Source organism: Phaethon aethereus (assembly GCF_964289735.1).
Source record: "Phaethon aethereus genome assembly, chromosome: 5".
In the NCBI taxonomy this organism is placed as follows: domain Eukaryota; kingdom Metazoa; phylum Chordata; class Aves; order Phaethontiformes; family Phaethontidae; genus Phaethon; species Phaethon aethereus.
In genome coordinates, this window is record NC_138579.1 from 55,061,774 (window position 1) to 55,079,918 (window position 18,145).

The following is an 18,145-nucleotide window of genomic DNA, read 5'->3' on the forward strand; positions in this document are numbered from 1 at the left end:
GGAACCATTTCATAGCAGGCATATGAAAAATAACAGTTTGGAGGAAGGAGCAAAAATTGTCAGGCAAAACCTAACAGTTAAAGCTGAAAAATGTGTTTCTAACACTGGGGATTATGAGTGTATATCTTATTCTTTGTTTTTTTAAAAATAAAATCTTGGCAACTTAAGTGCATACTGTGATGATCCAGAACAAGAACAGCTACTCAATGGTGAAATTATCAGCAGTACTCCGGCAAGAGGTTATTAGTCATAGTCCCAGTATCATACAAGAGCCAGAGCCAAGGATTCAAGAAGCAAAACATTCCCCTTTGGAGAGAGGTCAAGATTAGTCACTTTTGTTTTCAATTGGGGGGGGGGGGGGGGGGGTTGGGTTGGTTTGGGGTTTCTTTTGTGGAGAAGAGTTTGGGACATATTTTTATCCTAGTTGGGTCCTTTACTTTTATTTTTAACCCTAAAATGTTGTAAATATGCCACTGTTTCACACTGGAAATGGGAATCTACAACTAGGAGAATGCTGTTGTCTGATATCCAAACTCTGACAACAAAAATATGGAGTGATATTCAGAGGCTGTACTGCCATGATTAACCCAGCAGAAAGAGTCTTCCAGAGGCAAGTACCACAGGGAGTTTTCTTCACATCTGTGGAACTGAAGCATCTGAAATATACGTGCCTGTTAGCTAAACAGAGTCTTTCCACTGCAGATAGGTACCGGGGTGCTCAACCAGAAGGACTCAACACAGGAATGTTTTGCCGAACAAGAATGTGATTGAGAATGAAAAATTAATCAGTTTTTCAACTGTCTGTCTCATCAAAAACCAGAAAAGTGCTTTGAAGTTTTCTTTGAGATCTGAAGCTTTTGTTAGAGCTCCTTCTTCCAAGTTGAAGATGTTTAGCATATCTGAAGATGGGCCATTAACTTTACTGCCTCAGTTTTCCCCACTTTGTGATAGCAATTACAGTACATACCTACTGCGGTGTGGTACTGTATAGGTACACAAAGGTTCGCACAGAGCTTTGGATGTAAGATGTACTAACGACTGCCGTTCATTCTGTAACCATATCCAAGCTATTGTATAACGATAAGGGGCTTTTTTCCCTGGTTTCTTTGATCAGTATTTCCCTTATATTTCTTGTTATCTCAAGCCTGTTGACATCGTCCCTAAGGCTGCATTTCAATTTAAGCACAATTTGGGAAACTGTTCATGATGATGGTGCTAGATGGATGTCCGGTGATTTTTGTGATACATAAACATCTCATACTTTTAGTATCATTGATTCCCTTACAAGGAAAGAATCCCTCTCTTCTTGCCGACTTGCATTTTATTTATAAATGAAATGGAAGACAGTTATGTCTGGTCAAAGGGATATTATTTCCTGAAGGTGGGGCTATAGTAAATGAAGATAAGCAAATTCTTGAAAAATCCAGAGTATTCAGTTAAGAGAATAGGGGGATTTTATCTTCTTTAGCAGCTTCTGATAAAAGTTATATTTAGAGACAAGACCCTAAACTTCATTTTCCTGGCTTCATGCAAGGAGAGAAAAACATTTCAAGCTCCCTTGTTCATCTACTGATACTCTGTTAGTTTGGAGGAAAGGGTTAAAAAAAAAAAAAAATCTGACCTTTGTAGTATTTTAGAGAAGAAAAAATGCTGTATCCTGAGGCTGTGCTGGGCCAAAGACTGTAGATTTTGGACACTGTCCTAACTTGAAAATTTCCATGTGTTTTAAGTCTTGTCTCAGTTATCTACAACAAGAGTCAACCACAAATTTTAATTGCTTGGCTATAGCCCTCTGGATGCCAGAGAGGTCTGCGAGCGTTGTGCACATCTGGGCATGCATTGGGTACTGCGAGGCTGGCGGGGCTGGCCTGGGAGCCTGGGGAGTGATGAGCAAGCAGAGGGGCTTCGTGGCCCAAATCTACACCTAGAGCTAAAGAAAGATTCTCAGGAAGAGCCGATTTCCAGCAGTTTGGGTGTTTCAAATGAGCCAAATATTTTTGCAAGAAGTTGTTAATAGCAACAGCAAAAGCGCTGAACCGAGGCCACCGTTCTCGGCTCTCTCTTCTCAAGTAGCAGCCTTATCCAGTCTCTGTTGCTTACCATCTCCTCCAGCCACATCCATCGTGGTCCTCATTTCTTTCTTGACTAGCAGCATTTTAGGTAATCCCTTTACGACTTTTTTTTTTTACCCTCGGGCCTTTCTGAATCCTCTCATCTCCCAAAATAAGCGCTGCCCCAATAGCTTTCCACCTTTTGAGGTCTTGTACTCTAAAACGGTCCATGGCCAAGTGTATTTCACTCTCCTGTAACTAATTCTTCCCTTTGCCAGCATCTTACTGACCTCCTTGTTAGAAGGAGAGGTATACATTCATCTTACCTTGCTTCCTTTAGTCCAGCAGCGAGTTACAGCTAGATAATCTTATGAAGGTGACACGTAAAAACCAAATCAACTTGCGTGCTTGTAACTTTTGATTTCTATTTATTTCTCATCATTCTTAAGATCATAAAGGAACCGCTCTCTTACATAAGCACAGCACCTGCTGTTGCTGCTTGTTCTTTGTAGGTCTTATGTACTAGTTCCTCTTGTACCCGAAGGTTTGCCTGCTGATGATCTCAGCATTTATTCACATAAGGATTGTGTACGTGAGTTGTGTGTAAGGGGCTGAAAATAGTCAAAGATAGCTGTGAAGGTTTCTGTTTCATTGTGTAACATCATCTTCAGCTACTGCTGTTCCTGAAGCCTGTATCTTCATTTTCATTTGGGGAAAAATGCAGTATCATGAAAGAGGCAGTTATAAAAACATGCTGCCAGTATTCTGTGTTTGGTAATATATATGCTGTATTTTATATTATTTATTTGATCACACATTACTGAAGTGGCTTTTTCATATCAGTTTTTCAGGTTTTGGCCTGTGACAGCATGTATCTTACTATCGTTGGTTTCAAATAGAAATAGAATTTTCAATAGAAAATTTTCAAATTCAAGGAAGACGTCTAATCTGAAAAATGGCATTATGGTTGTAATCTGCACTCTTCTAAGAATCATGAAAATCCACATGAAAGAACTGGAGCTGAGCAAATAGTTAACCAGAGATGTCATATTTCCAGAAACTTTGAGGAAGCTGTTAGAAAAAGATGTTTTTCTTTGAGGAAAAGGACATTTGGAAAGGAAAAATAATTCTCTGTGGTATAGTTACTTCCTTATCAAAATTGCTTTCCCAATTCTAATGGAAAGAAAGAATGCATAAATCAGCCCTGTCATTTCTCCCATTTCCTGTAGCTTGAGCATCTGGTACCCTAAAGCTTGTGCTGCACAATCAGGACAAAATTCTTCAAACAAACAAAAATTACTTTAAAATGCCTCAAGTGTTATAGTCAGTAATCAAATGGCCACCTGTTGGTGTTACCAGCTTGTTTTACTTCCCAACATAATTAAGAAAAATGTGTGACAAAACTGAGTTTCTATACAGTGCATTAGGAATCTGCTATGCCAAGTCAAGCCCTTTTTAATAACAGTTCACTGATACCAAGGTAACTTCTGGAGAATCGAAGCCAGGGACTGGCTTATAGATCCTGGTTGTTTCTGAGCTCTGACCCTGACTCAGCAACTTCAGAAGTTTCTTCCCAGTCCTAGGTCATCACCCTCTGTTGAAAGTGCAAGAGACACACGCTGATTAACGGAGAATTATCAGCAGCCATTTAAGGGTTACTACTACAAAAAATAAGGGGTTTGTTACACTTTCAAGAAGTGTAGGAAAAATATTTTGCTATAAAAATACAGAGTAAGATGAGACCAGCAACAGTTGCAGCTTACTGAAAAAACAGAACAATTTTTAGTATCTCAAAGCGAAGAAGAATTTGGCATCAATAGCTTTATGCAAGAGAGCTGATTTTAGGACACAGTGTGTACCAAGTGCCTTTCTTTACAAAGATTCTTTTTGTCTCAAAGTTATCCATTTTATTTGTCATTTAATACAGTGGTTAAAGTGTTCATATAATATTTTCATTTACTAGAAAGTGACTTGTCACATGCAACACCCAAAACCTGTTAATTTTGTTCCTCAGAAGCTCAGCCTTCCTATTTTTCTAGCAGTGAGTAATCTTATATTAGAAGAGAGTGTTTTCTCACTGGCTCCGCTTCCTCTATCCTTCCTCCAGACACTGCACACATACTCCCTTCTTTGGCCAAGTCTCAAGAGAAAGTACAAACAGTCTGGAGAACAAATCTTCTTTCATGCAGATTACATTCTCCTATAAACACCTCAGTGATGGGTGTATAACCTCCAGCAAGACTGCTTCCTAATCTCTGGCAACAAAAAAAACCCCAAATCTAAGCCAGAAGCTCTGATAAGGGGATTCACAAGAATCTGGGATCTTGGATACTGTAAATGGAAGGAGGACTCTTTCCATGATTTTTGAAAAATCATGTACCTGAAGAGAGAAGCTTCCTTTAATAATACTGAAATTATTGGTCTCTCATGCCACTATTATAGTCATAGAAAAATGTTTAAAATAAATCCTCTTTCAAGATTCCCATCTCTATCCCTGAGCTTCTCAATAAATTCACTCCTAAGACCATTTTTGTTCCTCTCCACAGGACACTCAAAACTAAAGCATTAACTTTTAGAAATACTGAGATACCAAAATGTGTAGGGACTTTGCAAGAAGAGCCAGGGAAGCTGCTCTCTGAAGCTTCCTTAAATATTCTCCAAAACAGTACTTAAATAGAATGGATCCCACCAAAGAAACACATGATTCATAACCACAGCTTTGCTTGCAGAACACGCTGTTGTCTTAAGTACTGCTTGATTCGTTCACAGAATTGCCATTAACAGGTATCATAAGTTCTGGAATATTTTTTGCTTCTTATCTTTTCTTCAACTGGGTCATTAGTGTGCTTGACAATCATTTTTGTTAACAGAAAGGACATTTTTGTGTGTTTTTCTGAAATATAAATCTAGCTCATCACTGAATATAGTATTGAATAGTGAACACATTAGGGATTCTATACAACACTGCTTTCAAGGATGCACAGTTGAAGAAATCATCATTTTCTTTTCATTTTCTTTCCCTAGAAGTTTGCCACACTACAGAGCAATAGGGTCCTCCTTATTAAGAAGCCACCAGGAGTGATAAATACATTAAGATCTCCCCAATCACCTTCAGTTATTTTGAAAGAGTGCCTGAAAAAGTTGGTTCCCTTTGAGCTAAAAAACTGCACCCTCAGGAATGAATGCAGCCTAAGATAAGTCAGGGTAGCAACCTTGGGAGTCTAATGTTGGAAAAGTAGCTGAAATTTTCCTTTATCACATTTTCATTCAGCCAAGCGTAGCTTGTGTTCTGGTTTTCCTCTTCTCCTTTAGCAACTTCACACTTGGCTTTCTGTGTTAAGAATAAGCACAGTCCCCCCTGAACACACTGAGTGAGCGCTTGTGCTGATAAAAAATCTCTTGATTAAGCACAGGTTATTTTTTTTATCAGTCAACCATGTTAAGAGCATAGGTAGTTATAAACCACCATTCTGTCCAAAGGGACTATGATTTTTGCTCTTAGTAATATTTCCTTTTTAAAGCTCCGAGAATGAGAATGAAGGGCAGATGAGACAGCTTTAATCAACAGCATTAATCAACCTTGATCCCTCCAGATCATGGAGCAGTGCTTGGCATAACTTATTAGTAGTTTGTGGTCTTTGTGGCCTAAATTATGCCAGACTCCAAATTTTCTCCTTCAGCTTCCCAACTATCCTGAATATCCATGGCTGAAAATACTGTTCCCCTCAGCTCCATAATTCTGTCTGTCCTTGCCCCTTCCTGGTAAATCCCTGTAATAAGTTTTGGGAGAGGGTCTCCAGAGTGCTGCTCTTTGGTTCTCCATCACAGGGGTGTATAAAGGAGACTCTCCTCCAGATGTCCCTGGAGCCACTCCAGCTTCTTTGTTTTGTTTTGTTTTGTTTGTTTTGTTTTTTTAAAAGCAAGGAGAGAAATTAGTTGTTACATTTTATGTTCTGAATCGTACCATGAATTTGTTATGAATGCCTAAAATTACAGGGCGTTTAAAATGAATATAATGTGAAGATCTGTGGAATTTTAATAGATAAATTGCTCATTATTTTGTTCTCTCCTCTCATCAGAGGAACAGTCTCTGTCTTGTTCACTAGCACCTCCTGGAATGCCTTTGATACTTTATAAAAGTTGGCATGTCATTTTATATCCAGTTGTAGAGGACTACTTCTCCTGAAAACATGACCTAAGAGGACCTTGTGGTTCATAGGAAATACGTCATCACCACTAGTCTATTGTGTTGGGTGCCAGAGTAGTCATGTGCCTCTGTGACTTTTTAGGGAGAGCAAAAAACTGTTCAATAACATAGCTACATTTCCTCATGATGTGCCATTTAAGATTTGTGCTCTAATCTTTCAGCCTTTGTGAAGAATTATTTGTTTTTGTTTTCTCAGTGCACTGTATGGATGTGATTTTTTTATTAATTTCTAAGAGCTAGGTTCAAAACTTGTTTAAATCTGCTTCTCCCCATCTGTACTCAATCTATGATCCTTGAATCTTTTTTAAAAAAAAAACTTAGAGGATGGAAAAATCTTGTTTTCATACAATTTTTCAGTAAGACTTAGGAATAACTGTGGTGTGTAATTTCTGAAGAGTTTCAAATACTGCTTCCCCTCCCCAACAGCTATAAAATACAAAGGAAATTATTTGCATATAAAGAATTTGATCATCCAAACATCATGCTTCTAATGAAACATAAATCAGCTAGAAAGAGCTTACTTAGTTTTTCCTAAAAGAAACAAATCAGTCTGAGTTATTTTTCTACATAATTAACACTGTTTGCTGTTTTAAGTAGAGGGATCAGAGTTGTCCAAAGCAGTTAAGATTATAGCAACATCAGCAGTTTTTCTGTTTGCTTTACTTTTATTCATTCTGGCATCATAGCTAATTTCTAATCAAGTAAATGTGTTTGAAAGTATGATTCAGGGGAGATGATACGCTTCTCCAAATTAAGTGCATAAAGCTAGTTTAATAAAAAGGGTATTGCACACAATTACATTTTTCTAGTGGGTATAATTATCTCTGCAGCAAAGAAGTGAAAGATGTATTTCAGGGTGTGTGTTTGGATGATGACGGGCAGATTGGGCATGCTACTAAGCAAGGCCGTTCACCAGCAAGCCTCTTATTCTCGTACATCAGAGGCCTGTGATGACAGTAGAAGTTGCCTTCGGGTGGCTTTTAATTCTCTCTTTAAAATGTCTCATACTTTAAGCAGACACGCCTTTGGCAGAACCGACGATGGGGGCCTATCGTCCCATTGCCATCTCATCTGCAAATGTCGTCTTTTCTGATCCAGCCCCAAGAAGCATGAGCAGAGCAATGTACAGAAATCCAGACTGCTCCTTCTCTTGTAATATCCAAAGAATATGTTACTATTTGGGATTGACGATTCAGTCCAAGATTGATCTGAAGTCACTGGAAGTCTGTGATTGCCAAAACCTACTGCTGACTTCAGCGTGTCTTGGAGCAAGCCCTTCACGGGCACAGAACTCCCTGGGAAACGGCTTGCTTTATTGGAAAGCAAAACTGATTAAACAACAATTAAACTCAACCAGCTATCTGGACCTCCTTCCACAAAAGCTTTGTGGCTTTGGAGCCCTACCCTGATAAGCAGGAACGTGGAAGATGAAGGTCTTTACTTTTTATCTTATATGCCTCAGCTCAATAGTAATTAGCTTCTGCCTCTGCTTCTGTGGGCCCCCTGCACTCCACAGCTGCAGCAGCCAAACCTTGTTCCCTACGATAAATTAGACAATTATTGCTGGGAATTTATTTCCCAGCAAGAATATTCACATCTCACTTCTCTCCAGTACTTCATCACCAGGATGCACAGCTGTTGAAGGACTATCCAGATCTCAGTCCAATCTACTGTCATGTTCAATAGCTCATCACTGCAAGAGTTTCATAAATGCACATTTTCTAGATATATCTTCAGTCTGTGTTTCCTCTGGTAATCCCTGCCTGGAATCACAAATTAAGAAATATATGTATATAAATCCCCTAGTTAGTTTAGAATAACTGGCAAAAAGGCATCTCTTGTTAGAGGAAAAGTTGTCCTTCAGACTCTGAAGATAGTTGTTTGTCTGCAGTCTTCCACTACAGTCCTTCCAGCACAGCTGCCTCAGGAAGCAAGTGATACCTAGGCAGTGGGGGATGGAGGAATGAGAAATTTTTGCAGGCTTCACTAGCACTGATTTGTACTGTCACGCTTGGAGCATCATGAGTTTGCCATCTGTGATGGGCACCATTTGGGCAAAGGATGCCTTTTTTTAAGGGGGTGAACAAACAGTGATCAAATGAAAACCTGATGATCTGCTGGATTTTCCATATGTATTTTCTTCTAGAAATCTTGAACTTATGTGTTCTTCAGCTTCCTCTTTTGAAGAATCTCATCTTTCAACAGCCATTTCCATCCAGAATTACTAGTGTTTCATGTACCATCTAGGGTGCTTTGCCTAATGTTTTCAAAACCAGCTGCAAAGTATAAATCTCTGGCACCTCATATTTTTAAATCACTGTATCTGCTTCTCTACCAGTTGTACAAAGTGTTTAAAAAAACCCAGCATTTTCTCTACAGTGGAAAAACATTTTAGTCTCTGCTGAAATCCTCCAGGTTTGTTGATGTTCTGCTCAGCCTTACTGTCTTTTACTATCCTGTGTGATACTTGGATGATAGCCAGGCACATATAAATTGCTCCCACTCATGCTCTCTCTGGCAGTTTTATGTTCCTTTCACTACTTTCTAGCAGATATTTTAGGCAGCAATTTATTCCTATCACCTTTTTTTCTGCTTACTTTCTTTTCCTTTTTTAAAACCTATTACATCTTTTTGCCTAGAATGTACTTGGTGTTTTAGGACCCCTGTGAATTGATGGGTCAGAGACTACAATGGCAAAATTGTGGCTTTCTCTTTAGGCTTGTAGAAGGGAGTAGGAGGCCATAAGAAAGATTCTTACTGCCCAATTTCAATGCTTGCCATGCCAAAGGGCAGAGAGTGAGCATGACTTTGAAGCTGGAAGTGCCAATATTCCCCTCGGGACACCTGGCTCGGTACATTGGAGGCAGCAGAGAGAGGAGGCTTCCTATGCCAGATGAAAGGAGGGTACAGATTACTTCTGGATTGGAAAATGCGAGAAAACAGAGACTGAATCTGTGGTGCTCCTACAAACACTTTGTTCTTGACTTTCCTCTGAGTACCACAAGTGTACACCAAATAGAGTCTAAATTTTGGGCAAATCCATAACTATAGAGTTATGGATTATGGAGTCTATCCATTGTCTCTATTAAGTGTCCTGATTTTTCATTATATTTTTCCTAAGGATTAGAAGAAAGAGCAGAAAACAGCAAAAAAGAGGTATTAAATAACTTAAGTAGCTTCTCTCTGAAGGCAGGAGAAAATGAGCATTATGGATTCAGGCTGAACCTTCCCCTGCAGCGACGCAGTTGACAAATTATCTTTCACCCCTCATAGAAGAGTTTCTGGCTTGCTCTGAATCACAGAATCATATAATCATGGAATAGTTTGGGCTGGAAGGGACCTTCAAAGGTCATCTAGTCCAACTCCCCTGCAATGGCCAGGGGCATCTTTAACTAGATCAAGTTGCTCAGAGCCCTGTCCAACCCGACCTTGAATGTTTCCAGGGATGGGGCATCTACCACCTCTGGTCATGTGATTCAAGTGGCAGTCCTAGTGAACACTGTGTAATTGTGGGGGTGAGAGTGTAAAACTGAATCATCCCCCACTTCCAGCCCTGGCCACAGACCCCAGCTGCTATACACTTGCATCAGAAAAAACATCTGTGGGGCATTTTGTGGCCTGAGCTGGTAATTTGGCCCAAATGTAACAAAGAGCATCAGTCAGTCCTAGCTTAGAGTTGATTAGATTGAAGCAAGTAGAGCAGATATTTACTAGAGCATATCATAGAGTCATGGAATCGTTTCAGTTGGAAAAGACCCTTAAGATCATAGAGTTCAACCAGAAATCTAATACTGCTGAGTCCACCACTAAACCAGGTCTCTGAGCACCACATCTATATGTCTTTTAAATACCTCCAGGGATGATGACTCCACCACTTCCTTGGGCAGCCTTTTCCAATGCCTGACAACCCTTTCAATGAAGATATTTTTCCTGATATCCAATCTAAACCTTCCCTGGCACAACTTGAGGCTGTTTCCTTTTGTTCTATGACTTGTTACTTGGGAAAAGAGACCGACACCTGCCTCACTACAACCTCCTTTCAGGTAGTTGTAGAGGGTGATAAGGTCCCCTCAGCTTCCTTTTCTCCAGGCTAAGCATCCCCAGTTCCCTCAGCCGCTCCTCACACGACTTGTGCTCTAGACCCTTCACCAGCTTCATTGCCCTTCTTTGGACACACGCCAGCACCTCAATGTTCTTCTTGTATTGAGGGACCCAAAACTGAACATAGTATTTGAGGTTCGGCCTCACCAGTGCCGAGTACAGGGGCACGATCACTTCCCTATTCCTGCTGGCCTCACTGTTTCTGACACAATCCAAGATGCTATTGGCCTTCTTGGCCACCTGGGCATACTACTGGCTCATATTCAGCCAGCTGTTGACCAATACTACCAGGTCCTTTTCCTCCAGGCAGCTCTCCAGCCACTCTTCCCCAAGCCTGTAGCGTTGCATGGGCTTGTTATGACCCAAGGGCAGGACCTGGCACTTAGTCTTGTTGAACCTCATGCAGCTGGCCTCAGCCCATTGATCCAGCCTGTCCAGATCCCTCTGCAGAGCCCTTCTACCCTTCAGCAGATCAACACCGCCACCCAACTTGGTGTTGTCTGCAAACTTACTGAGGGTGCACTCAACCCTCTTGTCCAGGTCTTTGATAAAGATATTAAACAGAACTGGCCCAATACTGAGCCCTGGGGAACACTGCTTCTGATTGGCCACTAACTGAATTTGACTTGATTCACCACAACTCTTTGGGCCCGGCCATCCAGCCAGTTTTTCACGCAGCGAAGAGTGCACCCATCCAAGGCATGAGCAGCCAGTTTGTCCATGAGTATGCCGTGGGAAACAGTGTCAAAGGCTTTACTAAAGTCTAGGTACACAACATCCACAGCCTTTCCCTCATCCACTAAGTGGGTCACTTTGTCATAGGAGATCAGGTTGGTCAAGCAGGACTTGCCTTTCCTAAATCCGTTCTGACTGGGCCTGATCACCTGGTTGTCCTGCACATGCCTTGTGAGTGCCCTCAAGCTGAACTGCTCCATAACCTTCCCCAGCACTGAGGTCAGACTGACAGGCCTGTAGTTGCCCGGATCCTCCTTCTGGCCCTTCTTATAGATGGGCATAATATTTGCTAACTTACAGTCAACTGGGACCTCCCTGCTTAGGCAGGACTGCTGATAAATGATGAGAAGTGGCTTGGTGAGCCCCCTCAGTACCCTTGGGTGGATCCCATCCAGACCCATAGACCTGTGTGTGTCTAAGTGGTTTAGCAGATCGCTAACTGTTTCCCCATGGAAATGGTTGATATTATGGAAATGTTTATATTATTAAGGCATATAAGCATGTTAGAAGTTTATCAAGTTTTCAAAAAAATATGAACATCATAATAACAAAAAAACACAGAAACTCTATTCTGGGACTTAGTTCTCTATCCCAGCACATCTCTTTAAAAGCCCATTTGTCATGCATTCATACAGGCATAAAATGAGTGTCAAAGCACATACCAGAGGTGAGTATTAACAGGCCTGTCCTCACCCAACTCTGACCTATTGCATTAAATTTCTAATGCTCTGTTTCATGGACTATGAATATGTGGTGTCTTTGTAGAAGTTGTTGTAATCCTAATTAAGAAGAATGTCATTTTAATATTGCATCTGTATCACATGGTTTCTTGAAATTTTCTCATGTGCTGCTACTAAACAAACCTTCCCTTTGACTTTGTAGGTTACACAAATGGACCAGAAACTGAACCTAATTACAGATATGCTGCATCATCTGGTTTCCCGTCAGCAGGGGGATCAAGGGAACAGATCATCTCAGAGAGGCAACAATATCAATTCGGATCTTTTCCTCCCTAATAACACTCTGCCAACTTACGAGCAACTGACAGTACCAAGGAATGAAGATGATATATCCTGATGTGGTATAAGTCTGAGTTGGGTTCTTCCCACCTTTCTCCTTTAAATGGGACTGAATGTTGAGAACCTGGACGGAATTAAGTTCATCAGCCATCCAAGAAAACACACGACTACGGTATCTATACCACTAGTCTCAAATACGCTCTTCTAAAGCCGCTCGTAATAGCTGAAGGATTGCCAGGCTGTCTTCTACCAGGCAAAACTTACTGAAGCTCCACATTGATTTTGTTCATGAACAAATGATCACAACTCATCATTTCTCAGAAAGATGAAAACGATGTAAAGACAGGCAAAATGGCAAGGATTTAGAGCTCCTTTAATAATAATAATAATAGTAATAATAATATTCTAATAATACTTGAACTCAGATGGAAAAAGTGCATTCTGTTTATGAATCTGCAGATAGCAATATATTTCTACTACTAAGTTTTTTAAAATGAGCTAGGATAACTTATGTTGTTTTTATTGTCTAAACGTACACTAACATTCTAGAGAATGACAAACCACATATCGAATGATCATCTTTTTCTGTTTTATTTTAACATTGATACATGAACAGTTATCAGGTAATGACCAGGTTTTTTTAATCTGTTTTTCTTCAGGGAGGAACTAATCCTTAAATCTGGAACAATATCTATTTATAGTGGAAAGTGCTATAGATTTTTTAAGAGATCAGTTTTTCATGGGGACACAATGAAGTATTACATAGAAAAAAAGATTCTGCTTTCTAGAAAATTGTTGCCAAAGAATTTATATATAAATAGAAAAGAGTGGTCTGAATGTACTTGTCCTGAAATAGCTTTTCAAAAAGAAGGCCCACTACTGCTTAAATCTACTGGTTTTTAGCTTACAGTCGCCAAGAACAGTACAAGCCCTGAAGTGACCGGGCTTGCTGGTCAAGTGCTTGAGCTGGCCACTTACTGAGCATCCATGATCCTCACAGGAATCGAGGCCCCAGTTCAGGAAAGCATCTCTCATCCAGACAGCATATATGACAATTTGAATAGTTTCCTGATTAATGTCTTGAGAAATTCAACTCCCTACCAGAGTCATTTGGTATTGAAAACTGCCTGCTCTAATTCAGAGGGCTGAGGGCCACAGCTACAACCCACGGAGTTGAACCGCATTACCCCACATGATAGTTGCAATAAAGCCAGCAGTGCTTGGCTCGGTGTGATTTTTCACATACACAATGTGAGCAGGATTTGGGCTTTGGTTGCGAAGGTTGACTTTCAACCCTTGCAGATAGTCAGCACCTGTACCATAATGGCCCTGCTTTCAACATGGCACGTCTATAAAGTTGACAGAGCGTCAGGAAAAGCTGTTTAGTCCAATGTGGCGGTAGCCCATACCGCTGGCAAAAGAGGGAGATGTAGACAGATTTATCAGCTTTGAGCATCAGACACATCCAATGCACCCTGTTCCCCTCCCACTGCGGTCTCTCTCCCTCTCCTGGAAAACTGATGCTCTGAAGCCTCGTAACTTTGCACAGCAGTTAACATCACCAGTCTTCAATATCTTTGAGCAGTCTGAAATACTGATGTGTAATGAACTGAGATCGCAGGGAACCTTCTCACAGTGCTGCTCATATTCTGGGCTTTCTTTTCAACATCTCATCTTGGACTGCAGAGAAAAGGATACTGTATTTAACTTTACATATTATGTTACGATTACCTAGCCTCGCTGCTGTACGGTAGATGAATGTTAAGGGCGTAGAAATTTACAGGCATAAACAGGAATTGTATTTGGGCATTATGTTTTATAGAAATCAAAATTATTGTCATGATTTTGAACACTTTTAAATGACATTCACGATGTAATTTCAGGTTATCAATCAGCCTGTTAATTTCCTAATAAAATGCAGGACAAGAGTGCCATGTCTTTTGGTTATTCTGAAATCCAGACACTTGATACACACAGGAAAGCTGTTGGCTTTGCCTTTCTTTATTCTCAGCCCACAGTGTACAGATGCCTTATTTGCAATACAGGACTGGAAACCTTCTGCTGATTCTTTATTAGAGAAATGAAAGAAAAACAGGACTTAATCAGCTGGGGTGGCCTTGGGGAGAAAGGTGTGTCTTGTAGCCCTTGCTGAAAGCAGCCAGCTCTCTGCATTTCTAGGGGCATTGTGGTAACCACAGAACGCATCCATTCCTACCTATTTATTTCCACGGCCATGCCTACGTTTTCTGTTTGGCAGCTAATCTCAGTGATAACAGTCTGGCATAGCCAACATTTCACACGAAAGGTAATCTCACTTTCTTGATGTGTCAGTTGGTCTATATCCGTCCGAAAATCACTGTTACCAGAACCCTGGGAATAACCAGGTTTTACAGATTCTCAGGGCTGGTGGTGAGTTGTCGTGAGGTTGGTGACTCCTCACTTGGGTCTAGCTGATCCTTTCAGAAAGAGCACCAGCTCTGAGACCTGCTACTTCAAATCTGATAATCCACCTCACCCTAAGAAAAAGAAGATGATCCATTTTCCGGGCTGAAGAGGGATGTCATAAAATGAGCCATCCAAATTTGCCGTGCAGCTGCCTGGAGCTAGTCATCCCCAAGTGCTCACCGGAGACAGGTCTGACCTCTCTGCTTGGAGGACTGGACTGGATTTATCTTGCCTGCTGGAGCTTCATACCTCAACAACTTCTCCTGGAAGTAGGTACCTCAGCATCTTTCTTTCACAGAGCATTGTGGAACAGCAGCAGCAGGAAGACGAGCTGAACAGTTCAATGCTGGACCAGCCTGAAGTAACCAGCATGCAGTGAGTATGTGTTTCTGCTGAAACCTTATCTGTTGGCGTCTACTGTTCATCCAAACTGTCCAGAGCAGGTTTTTTTTTAAGTGGGTAGGAAATGTTTGTAAATAGCTTGAAGGGGAGCAAAGGAAGCTGTAAGGTAGGCAAAGCCTTGATTTTATAATTTTCTACCCCATTTTTGTAAACTGTGTTAAAATAAAGGCTGCTTAGGGCAGCTCAACAGCAGTTTGCATTTCAAGACTGATGTAAGCTAGGCCTGGACCCCCATCCCTGCCTAAAAAAATAAAGGTCAGCTAAAGAAACAGTCATCTGAAAAAATATGAGCTGGCTCAGCTTCCCCAGCCTACCAGAGCCTGGGTGTAATGCCAGATACGGAAGGTAGGAAGCCAGTGAATAGGAGAGGAGGAGAAACATCGGGCTGCCCGGCTGAAGGTGGTGATGAAAGCTCAGCCTGTCTCAGTCCACAGCAGAGGCAGACGACTGTGCAAGGTTGCAAAAAGAAAGATTAATGAGAGGAGGGGGGTGATGCACGCAAGGGAGGAGGTTTAGGAGATGAGCAAAAGCATGGGCTCCTGGCTAGGGGAGCTGTGCTGGATTCAAGAGACAGAAGCACTGTGACCTCAGGGCGAGTCATTTCACCTGTTTGGCCACATCTGTTGCCCCTTTTCCTCTGCTCAGCCCACTTGTCTATTTAGACCACAAATTCCTCGGGACGGGGACGGCCCCTTTCTGTAGGCTTGCTCAGTGCCTAGCACAAAGGGACCTGCACTTTGGGGACTTGAGGTACCACTTTCATATAAATAATTACTCAGGAGGTAAAAACCACCCTGGAGCCCTGCTATATGCAAAGCCTTTATTATTCTGAGCCCAAGGAGTTTCAGAGTTGGAAGCACCTGCTGCCAAACTGACAATTAGAGGATGTTGGGTTTTAGATCCCCTTTGATACAGTATCTTAAAAAAAGAAGACCAGAAGTCCAGCCATCACTCATTTTCACCCATGTTTTAAAGCAGTTTCTTTTCAAATAATGCACTGGACCAGCTCTATGCTCAAGTACTAGCTGAGGCAGGAATCTTTGGATGTCAGTGGAATAAATAGCCATTTTAACTGCGGCACGTTAAGGGCCGTTGTTGCTAGCAGACACCTCTAGGCTGATTTGTCACCCATCAGTTCTGAGGAAGGTGGAAATATTCCAGGGTGCTGAGCTGAAAAGTTCTGGGCAAGAAACAAATTGCTTTTTGAAATATAAAAAAGCAAAATACAAGAAGATTTTCTTTTCTGGGAGTTTAAAGGAGAAAAGGTAAAAACACTTTTAAGCTAATCCTCACGTACCCTGCTGAGATGGGTATTACCTTCTCATTTTACTGATGGGGTGGTGGTTTGAGAAGAGGAGGGGCATTGAGAAGAAAAGGAAAAACATTAAAGGTCTGGTGCAACTCCCATTTATGTCCTACTCCTGTGAAAATGTACTTCATTTATGCACAGGAGTTGGGCTACTGCCTGCAGTGTGACTTCTCAGTCCATGCGGGTCAATGTAAGCCTTTGCAAGTTCACAATGTGCAGTAAAGACGCCTTTCCATGGTCTTTCAGTGGAAGCTGAGGTCAGTTGTGTATGCCGTGTTGCTTTCCTCGTGGTCACAGAGCCATCTGAATTCACAAGTTTGTTTCCGATCTCTGTTTTCAAATCATTGGTTTACAATGCTCTTGCATGCCACTTACGTTTTCAAACCACAACCGTTAGAGGTATTTCTTTCCACTTCAGCGATATGAATTTCCTTGCCTACCACACTTGAACACACACAGTACAACGTTTCTGCACGCAGAGCAAAGGCTTTTTAAATGCCCTCCACTTTCATTTAAAATGGCTTGTGTAACATTTTGCATCCTGGGCTCCCTGAGTAGCTGCAGCTGTGATGAAAGTGCATGAAAGGCAGTCCTTTTTTACGCCAGTGCGACGTGGAGGTGACTCCTAGCTACATCCCAAGAAGAATCGCTCGCGTGCAAGTTGTTGAGTTCAAATGGAAAATAGCAAGCAATTCTATGAACACTGTCTTTTTTGTGTCTTGTCCATGGGCTGACGTCTATGAAGTGCAAGTTTCAGCTGAAGCGTTTTTTTTGCAGTTGCGATGCAGAGAAGGTTTGTTTTCTGTGTCATTCCCCTGGTGCCCAATGAGATGTGCATTCACGCTCAGCCTTTCCTTGGCGAGGACATTGACACCGGGTCCCTCTCTCTTCTACCTCAATGCCTATTTTCACAAAACTTTTAAGAACTTAATTATTTTGTAGTCCTCTACCCTTCTGTCAACTTGAGTTGAACAAGGCCGATGGGTTCAAAAGTTATTAGGGGGAGGCAAAACAAACACAGCATGGGTGCATTAACCTTGTTTCCACAGGAACTAGGCTAAAAGTCCTCTCTCTCCCTGCTCCAAGCCCAGAGGTCTGGAAGAGATGTAACCCCTCACTTTGGAGCAGAAGACAACCTCTAACTCCTGGGGTGAGAATGAGACTTGCAGAAGACATGCTCTTGGGAGCTGGTGATTCCTGCAAGGCTTGGTGCACCTTGCCTTTGGATCAGCTGTTGAAAGATGCTGGAAAATAGCGTTTTTCTTATATTGCTCCCAGTGACAGCGACCTAAAAGCTAATACAACAAACTGCTTGGCCCTGCAACAAAGAAAACGCAGGTGCCGGATAGGCGTATTATGAAACACATCCATGTGCATTATTGTAATACAGCGTGGTGTCCGGTGAAAAGATGTCTAACATCGCTGGCGAGGGAGCACTGCCGGGGAAGGACTGGCCCAAAAGAAATGCATTGTCCAAGTTCACATCACTCCTGCATGGTCTGGCAACTGCTGCCTGTGGGGAGAGGCTTCCCAGGGGCCTGACATGAGGCATTACGCTCTCTGCCTGTAGATTTATGCCTAAGAAGAAGTGATCTATAAAGCCGGTCTTGAAACCATCTTGGAGCTGCGTTTGCTTCAGAGCTAGCATTGCTCTGGCGAGCTGCCCAGGGATTTAGGCTTGGTTAATCCAGGCTTGGCTCTCCATGGCAGACACCCGTGGAACAAAGGAAATAAAGCTTCCATGACCCCGTCAAGTTGCTGGTCAATCACTCGGCCAGGTGCAGAAAGCGGGCTAGGCAGCCTTCAGCGAGCTGCCTGGGATCAGAGAGGGGCAAATTCGCGGCAGGGGTGAGCAGACAAATCTTTAGAGATTTTC

At 41.8% G+C, this 18,145-nt stretch overlaps 1 protein-coding gene across 1 annotated transcript in view; it reads left to right on the forward strand.

Annotated features, from left to right (window-relative positions):
• Window positions 1-12,171, forward strand: part of KCNQ1 (potassium voltage-gated channel subfamily Q member 1) — a gene marked incomplete at its 3' end in the record, with an annotated part of 366,747 nt that extends 354,576 nt beyond the window's left edge. The window contains exon 18 of the mRNA XM_082000813.1: window positions 11,977-12,171. Within this exon, the coding sequence (XP_081856939.1) occupies window positions 11,977-12,171 (195 nt within the window). The remainder of the gene's footprint in view (window positions 1-11,976) is intronic.
• Between the last annotated feature and the right edge of the window lie 5,974 nt (window positions 12,172-18,145).